At 41.3% G+C, this 12,981-nt stretch overlaps 1 protein-coding gene across 3 annotated transcripts in view; it reads left to right on the top strand.

The window, feature by feature from the left end:
• The window catches only part of FBXO11 (F-box protein 11), a 133,270-nt gene that overhangs the window by 75,759 nt on the left and 44,530 nt on the right, over positions 1 to 12,981 (top strand). For 2 of the 3 annotated variants that reach the window (XM_073628519.1, XM_073628518.1), the window contains exons 5-11: positions 2,610 to 2,739; positions 5,119 to 5,202; positions 5,284 to 5,416; positions 5,502 to 5,608; positions 10,078 to 10,189; positions 10,298 to 10,404; positions 11,900 to 12,037. In XM_073628519.1, the coding sequence (XP_073484620.1) occupies positions 2,610 to 2,739; positions 5,119 to 5,202; positions 5,284 to 5,416; positions 5,502 to 5,608; positions 10,078 to 10,189; positions 10,298 to 10,404; positions 11,900 to 12,037 (811 nt within the window). The remainder of the gene's footprint in view (positions 1 to 2,609; positions 2,740 to 5,118; positions 5,203 to 5,283; positions 5,417 to 5,501; positions 5,609 to 10,077; positions 10,190 to 10,297; positions 10,405 to 11,899; positions 12,038 to 12,981) is intronic. The other variant, XM_073628521.1, reaches the window with a different exon arrangement.

Raw genomic sequence — 12,981 nt, 5'->3', positions numbered from 1 at the left:
TTTTGGAACTGCATTTCCCATCATGCTCATACATTCTGCAGTGTAGTTGAGCATCATGGGAAATGTAGTTTCAAAACATCTGGGGTGCCAATGTTTGCCACCACTGCTTTAGATCCTGCTTGGGCAGTCACCTCGCCACTGAGTGCAAGGTGTGTAGTTAGCCACAGGGTGCAGGTTCAGGGCCATTGTCCATCTGTATGGGACTCAGACCCTGGAGACTCCTCTGGGGGTATATGTACTGGTGATGGGCAAAGCCTGAACTCTATTTAGGGGACTAGCAACATGGACAGCTAAGACCTGTTAACCCTGTACTCGACTGAAACCGTAGCCTCATTTTTTACAAGTTTACTGAATAGCATTCATTCTACGTTACAACTATTAGAAAACTGAGAATTGTGTAAAAAAATGTTCACTTATATAGTGTTAAACTTTTTAAACTTGGTGGTAAAAATCCATCCAAAGCTTAGTCTCAGGTGGATGATTTGGTGTTACGTTACACCACTGGTGAATTATTACCACCCCTGCCTATATCCCTTTATAAGATACTTGGGCACTTCCTACCACTCTTTTGCCACAAGGACTTGCAGGATGGTCGACACCTGAGATGCTGTGTACTCTCTCAAAAACGCACCCCGCTTCCACACCCTACTCCATAAGTGTGCCCTGCAGGAGCGTATCCTTATAGCAGTTGTGGGGACCGGGTGCACGGGAATTGGGGGTCCCCCAGGATGGGTTTGTCCTCTAAAGCTTGCCAATGTCTAATCACCTGAAAGTACTGTATTTACCTATAAAAACCATGGTGCATGAATATATTGCCTGTGTACTGTACTCAACGGTATTGCATTTGAAGAGAAGTAAAAATTCCTTTGTTTCCTGATTTTGTTGAAAGTGGTTCTAAAGTCAGAAGTTTTTTTTTTTCCCTAATGCAATCTATGCATTAAGATATATAAAAAAAAAAAAACTGTGTGCAGCAGCCCCCCTAATACTTACCTGAGCCCCATCTCGATCAAGTGATGTTGCACCAGAGCCTCGGCTGTACGAACTCTCCCTCCTTATTGCCTGAGACAGCAGCGGGGCACCATAGTCAGTCAGTGAGCCAATAAGGAGGGGGCGAACAGAGCAGCGGCTCGGGTGCCCCCATAGCAAGCGGCTTACTATTATGGGTACTCGGTAGGAGGGAGGGGCCAAGAGCGCCGGCGAGGGACCCGAGAAGAGGAGGATTTGGGCTGCTCGGTGCAAAACCATTTCACAGAGTAGTCAAGTATAACATGTTTGTTTTTAAATGAAAAAAACAAACAAACTAGACTTTAATATCACTTTTAATAAGGCCAATGTCATTGCTGTGCCTGGGTCTTGTCTTAGATTCTTACACCATCACTGCACAGCTATGACAGTCTAAGCATGGCTTTTTAGCTGTTAAGTTTGTATTGCTGGCACCAGTTGATTTCTCTTCACATTTTACAAATCTTTTACAAAAAGATCTGTGTACTGCATCTTTAGATTTCCCATATAAATAATTGGACACTTTGATCCCAGAAATCAATCTAAAAACCAAGCTCTGCCTTTTACTTGGGTATATTGCATGGGGTGAAGGTTTTTAAAGATCTTGCAGGATCGTCCCTTCTTAATGTGTAATAGAATTCATTTGTGTGGAGCTGACAAAGCACAAATCGGTTAGACTTGAGAAACCTGCAGGTTCTCCTAGAGCAGGGATATGCAATTAGCGGACCTCCAGCTGTTGCAGAACTACAATTCCCATGAGGCATAGCAAGACTCACACAGCCACAAGCATGACACCCAGAGGCAGAGGCATGATGGGACTTATAGTTTTGCAACAGCTGGTGGTCCGCTAATTGCATATCCCTGTCCTAGATGCTGGGGCTGCTTATGTAAGCCATAAGTTGAAAAATACTTTTGAAATGTTGTTAAAAAGGGACAATAGACACGTGAAATAACACTTTTTTTTTTTTTTTTTTTTTTTTTTTTTGTGTTCAGTTCAGACTACAGCCCAGTACTGATATAAAGGTTGTCGTGACATCTTCATGTTACCAATTACTGTAGTAACTGCATTCTTTTGAAGATGGAGACCAGGCACAAAAGATGTGCATGTACTCATCATGACTATAATTGTGATGGCATGCAAAATTGTGACGAGGTGTATGGAGTAATCGCTTTACTACAGTACAGAGCTTGCTTTAACGATAAAATTACATTCAGATAGTGTTCGATGTAGTTCTTTTTTTTTTTTTTTTGTCTCAGAAATCTAAATTAGTTCTGTGTGTGGAAATTTGTTTCCAGCTGCTTTTCAGATTTGTCTTGTGATAAAATGATGTGGCAATTGCTTGCTTAGTAACCTTAGTAACCTGACAAAATTATGGACCACCCATTCACATTTTGCCTTTTGAGTAAACTAAATGCAGGGATGTGATACAGGTGAGATCTGTAATTTTCTAGGTTGCTGTGTAGGTGATCAAGTAAAAAACATTAGCTTGGGTGGCTTTTTCTTTTTTTCTTTTTTTTTTTTTTTTTTTTGCAGTTGGGGGTGGGGCTCGTATTTCCGAAGATGCTTATATAAAGACTTGTGTTAACTTTCAACTTTTCTCTGGCAGGAAACGATTATACATGGAAGTGTTTGAGTATACAAGGCCTATGATGCATCCAGAACCTGGGAAATTTTATCAGATTAACCCTGAAGAGTATGAACCTCCAAACCCCTGGAAGGAGAGTTTTCAACAATTGGTATAAAGATCTACACTTGGGTTTCTTAAATGTAGCATGAATTATAGTGGTTTAAGAAGTTAATGGAAAAGGGATATGTCTGTTCAATGTACACATCTTGAATATGGTGGAGCTAAACCACTTATGGACAGCCCACCGTGGATATTTTGACGTTAAATACCGTTGTTATGGCAGCAGATAGCTGCCATAACCCAGGTATTTTTTTCGACGGCAGGTGGTCCGCTTTCAGATAAAAGTGGTCTCCGTGGCGGATTTACCGCAAGATCACTTTTATCGGTGGCGAGAGATGTGCTCATCCCCCTCCCACCGCTTCCCGGTCATCTCTTCTGCTTACTGGATCCGTCGGTAGCGGCAGAGACGATTCGTTGTTTTCTCCTGATAGGCAGGAAGTCAAGTGAGGGAATGGCCCGACGGCCTTAAAGGTACATTTTTTTTTTTTTTTTATTGCTTTTAAGTGTAAATGTAAGATCTGAGGTCTTTTTGACCCCAGATCTCACATTAAACAGGTCCTGTCATGCTTTTTTACTATTACAAGGGATGTTTACATTCCTTGTAATAGGAATAAGAGTGATCCAAAATTTTTTTTTTAAAGGGACAGTGTAAAAATAAAAAATAAAGTAAAATAAATAAAGCGCCTCATCCCTCTGCTTGCGCGCATAAGTGAACGCACACGTAAGTCACGCCCCCATTGGTAAACTGTGTTCAAACCACATCTGTGAGGTATCGCCGTTATCTTTAGAGCGAGAGCAATAATTCTAGCAAGAGAGACCTCCTCTGTAACTCAAAACTAGTAACCTGTAGAAATGTTTAAACGTCGCCTATGGAGATTTTTAAGTGTCAAAGTTTGTTGCCATTCCACAAGCAGGCGCAATTTTGAAGCATAACATGTTAAGTATCAGTTTACTCGGCGTAATATTATCTTTCACAGTATTAAAAAAAAATTGGGCTAACTTTTACTGTTTTTCTTATTTTAATTTAAAAAAGTTAATTTTTTTACAAAAAAAAAATTGCGTTTTTTATGTCACACCGTATTTGCGCAACGGTCTTACAAAGTATTGCAGCGACCACCATTTTATTCTCTAGGGTGTCTGAAAATATATAATGTTAGGGGTTTCTAAGTAATTTTCTAGCAAAAAAAAAAAAAAAAAATGATTTTAACTTGTAAACACCAAGTGTAAAAAAAAATAGGCTTGGTCCTTAAGTGGTTAAAAAGGGTTTAACAGGAGCCTGTATTGTAAAACAAAAACTTAGTCCACATTAGTCTGTGCCCTCAAGGAGCTTACAAAAAAGCCCCGTACATCGGCCACTTCAAAAAAGACCAGCTGACTTTTGGCCCATGTGTATGCCAGGCGGTCTGACAGAGGCCGGCCGTCTGGAAAACCAGCAGCCTACTGCCTCCCGGTCAGCACTTTCAGGCAATGGCTGAAAACGCTGATCGGAATGTTCCAACTGGAGCTGACCAGCTTTTCTTTTTTTTTTTGTTTTTTTGTTTTTTCATGTAACCCCATGTGTTGAATTGGGGGGGGGGGGAGAATATTAGTGTGTACTAGGCTTTAGGGAGTGCATAGATTGGAATTTCTTTCCTTACACCATGGGTGAGTGAGCTTACCTGGCCGGCCTAACACAGCACAATGATTACTGCTAGTGGCTATAGCTGCCGGCTGTAATCATATGTAAAAAGTGAGACAGTCTGCTTGTACTTAAAGGAGTTGTAAAGTCAGAAGGTTTTTAACTTAATGCATTCGATAAAACTCCTTCAGTGTGTAGCAGCCTCGCCAGCACCCCCTAATACTTTCCTGAGCCCATCTCTATCCATCGATGTTCACGACTCCCTTGGCCATCTGGGACTCTCCCTCCTGATTGACTGAAACACAGCAGCGGTGCCATTGTCAATCAAAGTCATTTATATCAGGAGATGGAGGGGGCGGGGCCAAACGGCAGCTCCGTGTCTGAATGGACACACGGAGCTGCTAGGCTCGAGTGCCCCCCCCCCCCCCCAGCAAGCTACTTGCTGTGGGGGTACTCGACAGGAGGGAGGGGCCAGGAGCAGGAAAGAGGGACCCTAAAAGAGGAGGATCCAGGCTGCTCTGTGCAAAACCATTGCACATTGGAGGTAAGTATAATATTTTCGTTAAAAAAAAAAAGACTTTACAATCACTTTAAGTTGGTTGATGGATCGACTTTGGGACAATCAGCCTGCCCATACATGGATCGAATCTTTGCCGAACCCTGCCAAATTCCAATCCATGTATGAATTTTCTTATTTATTTATTTTTACTGAAAAATGTAATGTACAGTGCTCTTGTAACCTAGAAATAAGTGGAAAAATCTTTTAGTTTGTTGAAAATCTCCAAAATATTTTTTTCTGTGCCTTGACAGTACAAAGGAGCTCACGTTAAACCTGGATTTGCAGAGCATTTTTACAGCAATCCAACAAGGTATAAAGGCAGAGAAAATATGCTGGTAAGTATCACTCAGTCTTTACATCTACAGAGGGTATATTATTTGTTGTGTGGTAAATGTTTTGTTGATGTTTTCTGGCAGTATTACGACACGATTGAGGATGCATTAGGTGGTGTCCAGGAAGCTCACTTTGATGGACTTATCTTTGTGCATTCGGGCATCTATACAGATGAGTGGATCTACATCGAGTCCCCAATAACAATGATTGGTGCAGGTAATTTTGCATGGTTTATTGCACGTTGTACTTTAAGATTTTGTAACGGTAATATACAGTTAGTTTGTTTCATTTGGTTTTACAGCACCAGGAAAAGTTGCAGATAAAGTAATCATTGAAAACACTAGAGACTCAACGTTTGTTTTCATGGAGGGGTCTGAAGATGCATATGTTGGGTACATGACAATCAGGGTAAGCATATATTTTGATGTGTTTAAATTACCAGGATTTATTTGAACATTTTATGTGTTTTTGGCTTGGCCATTGCTACTTAGTGTTCTTGATTTAATTCTATTTATTATGACACATTACACAGCACGTTAGGTACTTGAAATAGTTAGCATCAGGCTCTGCCAAAAACATTGTAATTTTCATACAACAGACTATTACTTGTTCTATAGCCAATTTAATCTGCTTGTTTGTGTTTTGCTTTTTAAAAGAGAACCCGTTGCTGTCAATCCCAGCCAGTGAGGAGGGAGAGCCGGCGGGCCAAGCCATGGCTCTGTATGTGAATAGACATGCAGAGCCACGGCTCGGGAAGGAGCCTGCGTGGATTCCCCCATTGCAAGCTGGTTGCTGTGGGGGCACTTGGCAGGAGGGAGGGGTCAAGAGCGTCAGCGTTGGACTTGAGCAGAGGACGATCTGGATTTGTTTAAAACAAAAAAAAATGCCTTTTTAATATCACTTTAACAACATGTAAGGAATTAAAACTGGCCCACATCTGTAATCCTATAAAAGTTTATTTTTGGAAAAATTGTCTCCCATTGCTGACTTCCTTCTGAAATGCTGTTTGTCTTGGCTGTCTCCAATTTCAGTACTTTCTCACTTCCTAACATGGAAAGAGTATGTGAATTAGGAAAGTCAAAAGTGACTCACTTCTTCACCTGAATATTTCCTTCAGTTCAGTAGCTGAAAGGACTCAAGTAAGTCAACATCACAGCCAACTGAATAGCCTTTTCAAAATGAGAGTTCTGCAATGGCAGCCTCCATTCTGCCTCCTTTTCAAACGCTAACTCTACCTTTAAGACCCTGTGAGACCCATATTTAAGGTGTAACTTGGTGCCAATGGGAACTTGCCCACATTCTGACAGTGTGCAGGTTTTCCTTGACCTCTGCAGCTGTCAGATTTGAAATCTGAGCGGTTATTGGTTCTGTGTGTACAGCCCCTCATTGATTCAGAGATCCGTGAATGAATAAACGAGTTCCAACTGTCGCCTCTGCAGCCAGACTTTGTGTTCTCAATAGAACACAAGTGCGGTGATTACCACACTCGTGGTCCATTGACATGTTCTCCAGCTCTCTGGCTGAAAGTCCATACCTTGGTACAGGCATAGAGGAAGAGTCTGCAGGAGCTTGCCATTATACCAGAGATCCACTGATTGCGGTTGCAGTGCTTTACAGGCTCATTTGCGAAAAGGTAATAAATGCACTTTTTTTTTTTTTTGTTTGTTTTAATGCAATTTCTTTTTATTTAAAGTGGAGTTCCACCCTGAAAACGATTTTCACGTTTTCCCATTTCTTTATTAATAATAAACATTTGCAGTGACCTTTTTTTTTTTTTTTTTTTAAACTTACCAGATGTGCCTTGTTGCTATGTGGTGGCTCCTAATCTGCCACTTCCGGCTCCACAGCGCTCCGCATCACTTTCTCCCTCGCCTGTGCTTTTGGGAAATGTGAGTCCTCATTTCCCACGAGTCAATGGGCAGGACTGTGTGAAAAAAATCACGTTATTTCCTGACAGGAAATTACGCGATTTAAGTCGTATCACAGCGCCATTTTTAAAAAGGGAACAAACCCCTTTATCTCCTATCTCTGTATGTATGTATGTGTGTGTATATGTGTATATATGTATGTGTATATAGAGATTTTTATATATATATATATATATAATATATATAAAAAATCTCTATCATAATCCATAATTATAAATGCTATTTGTGACAAGATCTCAGGAATACGTCACCTTATCCAAGCGCTGCAAATTATTGACCGGCTTGGAAGGATAAGGCTTCCTGGTTTTGCTCTGCATAGATAATGTTATCTATGTTGCCGTAACAATAGGGTGGGACTTTCCTCCGTCGCTGCCTGTTATGGCAACTTGTTGAACTTTCAGCGCTGCGGCTGCCGGAGCATCGCGCATGCGTGAGACTGAGAGGTGCATGCTGGTTACCCATGTATGTTAGAAAGTGAAACTCCTGATCAAACCAGGAATAATAATTGATCCTAATAAATGCATGTTTTAATGCAAAGTTTGCATTTGATTTTAGTTTTTTGGAAAAAGTGGACTTGGCCTTTTAGTATATATAACCAACAATTTTGCCAGTTCTGGTGTGCTGCTTGCAAATGTGCTCTCAGGGAACATTCAGATTGAAGGAAGAGATGACCTCATCAGTCATACACTTAAAGTGGTTCTAATGGCTGGAGGCTTTTCACCACCCTGCATTCATGCATAACCTTCCTGCCCTTCCTCCCTCCCTCCTTCCCCTTTCCCTTCAACCTCCCTTCCCCCTTCCCTTCCCCCAACTCCCCACTTCCCTCTCCCCCCCCCCCCCCACTTCCCTCTTCCCCCACATTCTGACAGGAAGACTCAATGAACTACCACAGAGTTCACAGCACCATAGGAGTTCATTGAAAACAAGCTGACATCTGCAAAGACTGCCGACCTTATAGTTTTCCATTCACAGAGCACTGTGAATGAGTGATGCATGGGGGGGAGGAGAAGGCGGCGGGGGGATGTGGAGAGAAGATCCCCGTTAGCTGTCATAGCAGGGCCAGTCCGTAACATATTATGAAAGATGAACTTATCCTTGAAGTACTCCTGCAGTCTAACACTGTAAAAGAAAGTGTTGCCCTCTGCCCAGCACTATCAGAACTAGATAGACAGACATAAATACAAACCCCTATGGGGCAGGTAAAACAACTCCTTTATAACAAGTACTCCATTTTTATATTTGCATATTTCCTTAACTCTACATAATTCTAAACTTTTGATTATTGTACAATAAAGGCTCTGGGGCCTTTGGAAATAAAATGCCTGTCCTATTAAAATTGCCTGTAATATTACAGATTTCAATTACCAAAACCCTGCTCTTACTGCTGCAGCCTTTGCAATGGTTGTACAGTATTTTCTTCTGGCAGGCCTCCCAGTGTTGTATTTTGGTTGTTTTGAAGATGGGCTAGTGGTTTGTGTGTGTGTGTTTTTTTTTGTTTGTTTTTTTTCTTTCAAAAACTACTTTTACCATCATATGTAGCGTTTATTAGGATAACGTAAGTGATACTAAACGCACACTGCTTGATTTACATGATCTCTTCTCTTTCTGTATGTGGATGATGGCACTGTAATTTATTTTAATAAGATCGTCTAATTACTTTTTTCCTAATCAATATCCAGCTGTCACATGACCCAACTCTTTCCCAGCCTGTCTGCAGGGAATCTGTGGCAGGAAGAGCTTCTAGTTCTCTGCTGCCGGTCACGTGTGTGTGTGTGTATATATCTATATCGATAGATATATCTATCTATCACAGCCTATGGGATACAGGGCAAAATTAATACCAATAAACTGTTTTAATTTGTCACACAAATATATATCTGAAATCAAATCTTTATAATTTTTTTTGCCAGTCACATGGTGTTGGCAGATTTCTGCCAGTCACAGTCACGCCCCTCTAGCCTGTGTCTTAGAATAAGAGGGAGGTGAAGCCTCCATCAATCAAGATGTAGTATCCCACCCCCTCATTCTGTTTAGCTAGTTAGTGGGCATGGCAGAGTAGAAGGGAGGGGAGTGGGCTGTCATTTATCATTGTTTATACTCCCACATGCGTTACTCTATCGTCACGGGCTGCTCAGATGGGGAGGAAATGCTAAGGGTGGCAATACACTAAAAACTGAGCATGTGCACTAGCTGCCAACACTGCTTTGCAAAATCCCCAACTGCAGTGTGGACATGGACAGAAGGGGGAGATGGAGAGGAACAGATTTACCGGGGTTTATTTTTTTTATTTTTCATTTTTTTTTTTTTTTTGCAGAATACAGAAAATGAATCTCATAGTAACTGAGTATAAACAGCATGTATATATTCACTAATTAGTTTTTTAATGATACTTTAAAAGCCAGATCGAAAAGGATTATATTTAAAATGTTGACCTGTGTGAATCCATGGCTGCTGAAATGTCACATCAGTATATACGGGGGAAGTAACTGCATCCAGCTACCTTCACTCAAGTCTATTAATATCCATTGCCTGGAAAATATTTTACTATTTTACACTTGAAGCACTACCTGGAAAGTTTTGTGTTTGTGCCATGTAAACATTTTGCTATACAATTACTGTAAATGTTTTATCTGCACAAGGATTCAATGGAGTTGATTTACTACAGGCAAGTAAACTGCGCTTTGCAAGTGCAGTTGCTCCAGAGCTTAGTAAACGGAAGAGAGATCTGCTGACTTCCATTATCCAATCATGATTTTTGCTAAGTGAATCTTCACCTCATTTACTAATCTCTGGAGCAACTGCACTTGCAAAGTGCACAGTCTGTTTGCTTTTAATCAACACCAATGTATTACATATTTGGAAAGTGTATGAAGCACTGAATTACCAAACTAGAAGCAATTAATAATAAAACTGTACATTTTAAAGTTTTCTTTTCTGCTTTTGTTGTAGTTCAACCCTGATGACAAGTCTGCCCAGCACCATAATGCACATCATTGTTTAGAGATCACAGTGAACTGCAGCCCAGTCATTGATCACTGTATAATCCGCAGTACTTGCACAGGTAACTGGCACATCATTTTTTTCATGCCAATACAAAGTCAGTAAGATTGTGTCATTTTACTGGTTAGCGTAATTAAGTATAATACATTATTGCTGTCTTCTCTTGCAGTCGGCTCTGCGGTGTGTGTAAGTGGCCAGGGCGCATGTCCGAACATCAAACACTGTAACATCAGTGACTGTGAAAATGTAGGACTATACATCACAGACCATGCAGAGGTAATCCTCGCTCCTGCCATTTTAATATTTATAGTAACTTAATAAAACTGTTAACTTTTTTCATTTGTGTTGCTTTTTTTTAAAAAACTAATAGATATGGACAAAATGTAAACATAACATATAAAAGATATTTAGCTTTAACACAGCTTCACGGATGTGTCTGTACATAATTATTGCCAGTTAGACGTATGCGTTTAAAGCTGGCCATGCACAGACTCGGTTTCATTTTTGATCACGTAGATCAGCTAAATTTCCAAACATATTTATAGTGTGAGGACCATCATAAACCATCCATTTAAATGATGCCTATTCAGGTAGATACTCATTCTACACACTGGATCACACATGTGATGCTAGCAGAAGCAGAATAACAATAATTTTCACTTTACAGCATATATTGAGATATGAACGTCTGCTTTCACTCAGCATTATTTAGTGATGGGATGGTCACAGGCACGCCATTTTAAGGTCTGGTATGGGAAAGGCGCTAATCTGTTGTCACAAGTTGGGTAAAAAGTCTAAGGGGCTCGTTCACACGTGTTTTAATTATGAAGAATTAAGCGACACTCATTAATGCACCTGTGGCGTTAATGCGCGGTTTTGAAGCGTTAAAAAGCATCAAGAAAGCTTGTCAAATGCCCATGAAAGTGTTGTTTTTCTGGAGTGGAGTGCTTAAAAGGGGCATAAATGTAGAGGAAATGATCTGCTTTGAGTCGTGGTTAGCTTGTGGTGTGATAGCAGACATTTTTGTGATTTCTCTGCATGGTGGATTCCTTTACTTGCTGGCACTGACTCTTGCTGGCAATGACAGTTTGCGACACAAAAGTCTTTACCCCTGGCACTAATGCTCAGTGACTCTGCCCCTGCCTGGCACTGTCAGTATTGCTGGTTAACTTGATGCTTTTACCTGTACACCGAAGCAAATGGTGTTACCACACGGCTGCTCTGTACAAAAGGAAGTGGCTGGAGCTGCTCTATCTTCTCTATTTACCAGTGCATTCTGGGATACAGGAACCTCCACTGCCTCTCCTCTAGCGGAAAAGCTGACACTTTATAAACGCTTCACTAATGCGCCGTAATTGCTATAGTTGTGCTAAGACACACTACCATTGGTATTAAAGGAGGCAGCTGATAAGCAGCGATGCCTCATAAAAGCAACATGCTGCTGTAATATTCATGGCAGGCATTAACGGGTGGTTCAGAGGCTTTAAAAACACTGCTCAAACGCGGCTTAAACACAGGGTATTGCTGCATGTGTGAACGAACCCTAATTGCATATGGCTGGCATATTCTGAAGCTGTCTAAAGTAGAATGGAGTTCTTTAATGGGTAGGAAGGAAATCATCTGAAAATATTTATTCTGGCAACAGTACCTCCAGTTCTGAACTTTTTAAATTGCAAAAATATCAGTCATAGTTTATAAATCGTCATTGGTTGGTTGTGGAACTGAGGGTTTTCTTTTTTTTTTGCTTTTAATAGTATTTGTTTTTTTGCAGGGGATTTATGAAGACAATGAGATCTCCAATAATGCATTAGCTGGTATATGGGTAAAAAATCACGGAAATCCTATAATTAGGAGAAACCATATTCACCATGGTCGGGATGTTGGCGTGTTCACGTTTGACCATGGCATGGTATGTTCTAATCTTGTCTATTCTTATTTCCTGTTAGGCTGTAGGACCCATTCCTACTAATTCGCTATAGTGATGTGTGCATTAGTGCAACACACTTTAATAAGCATTGGTAAAATGCGGTGCTATTCATTCTGAACGGCACCCCAATGCATCTGACGAACATGCGATGCACTGCCAGAAAAGCCACGCTTGCCTTTTTTGGTGCGTTGGGCAACCCATTCAGATGAATGGCCTGCCTTTATTATGACACACATACACACCCATCAACTAAGTCAACCCTGTAGTGTCAATGGTTCTTTACTGATATCTTTAGTATGTATAGAGCTAAAGTCACTATGGCGGGCTTTGATTTAATGAGGATCTAGCAAATTGTAACAGCTGGACCAGGGAGTGCCCCATGATAACCATGCTGGTGTTACCCTGTTTTTTGTTCTCGTTAGGACAGGTGTCTTCCCTGCCCCACCCGGGTAGGACTGGGTTGGGGAGTAATGGTCTTGAGTGAGCTATGTTTGCACTGGCTGCCTTGTGGGGACTGTGCTTTTGGTGGTATACTGGGGGGGGTTTAGTCTTTCTTTAATAGGTGTCCCCCTTCTGCTGTATTCACTCTGGTACTAATGTGGTGGGCCTTCCTGGGCCACCGAAGCGCTGCATAGCAGTAGCGGTGGTCTGGGAGGTTCTTGGTGCTAGCTGAGGAGGTGGAGTTTGTTAGTCGCACGGTCTTCGCTTTGGGTGCCAAGACTGCGCATGCCTAGTAAGACTAGCGACCTCACAAGGCAAATGGATCCTCCTGGTGGCAGGCATCTTTCTACTCCCATAGCTCAGATCAGCAAGCTGGCCTCTACACTCAGCTCTGTGACATCTCTACTATTTGGAATTCAAATTCTCCCTCCCCTTACTCTGCACTAACACTGCAGTCTGCTCATGCCCACCTTGTCTCTATAACT

Source organism: Aquarana catesbeiana, linkage group LG04 (assembly GCF_042186555.1).
Source record: "Aquarana catesbeiana isolate 2022-GZ linkage group LG04, ASM4218655v1, whole genome shotgun sequence".
Lineage (NCBI taxonomy): Eukaryota > Metazoa > Chordata > Amphibia > Anura > Ranidae > Aquarana > Aquarana catesbeiana.
This window is presented reverse-complemented; position numbering and strand designations above follow the sequence as displayed.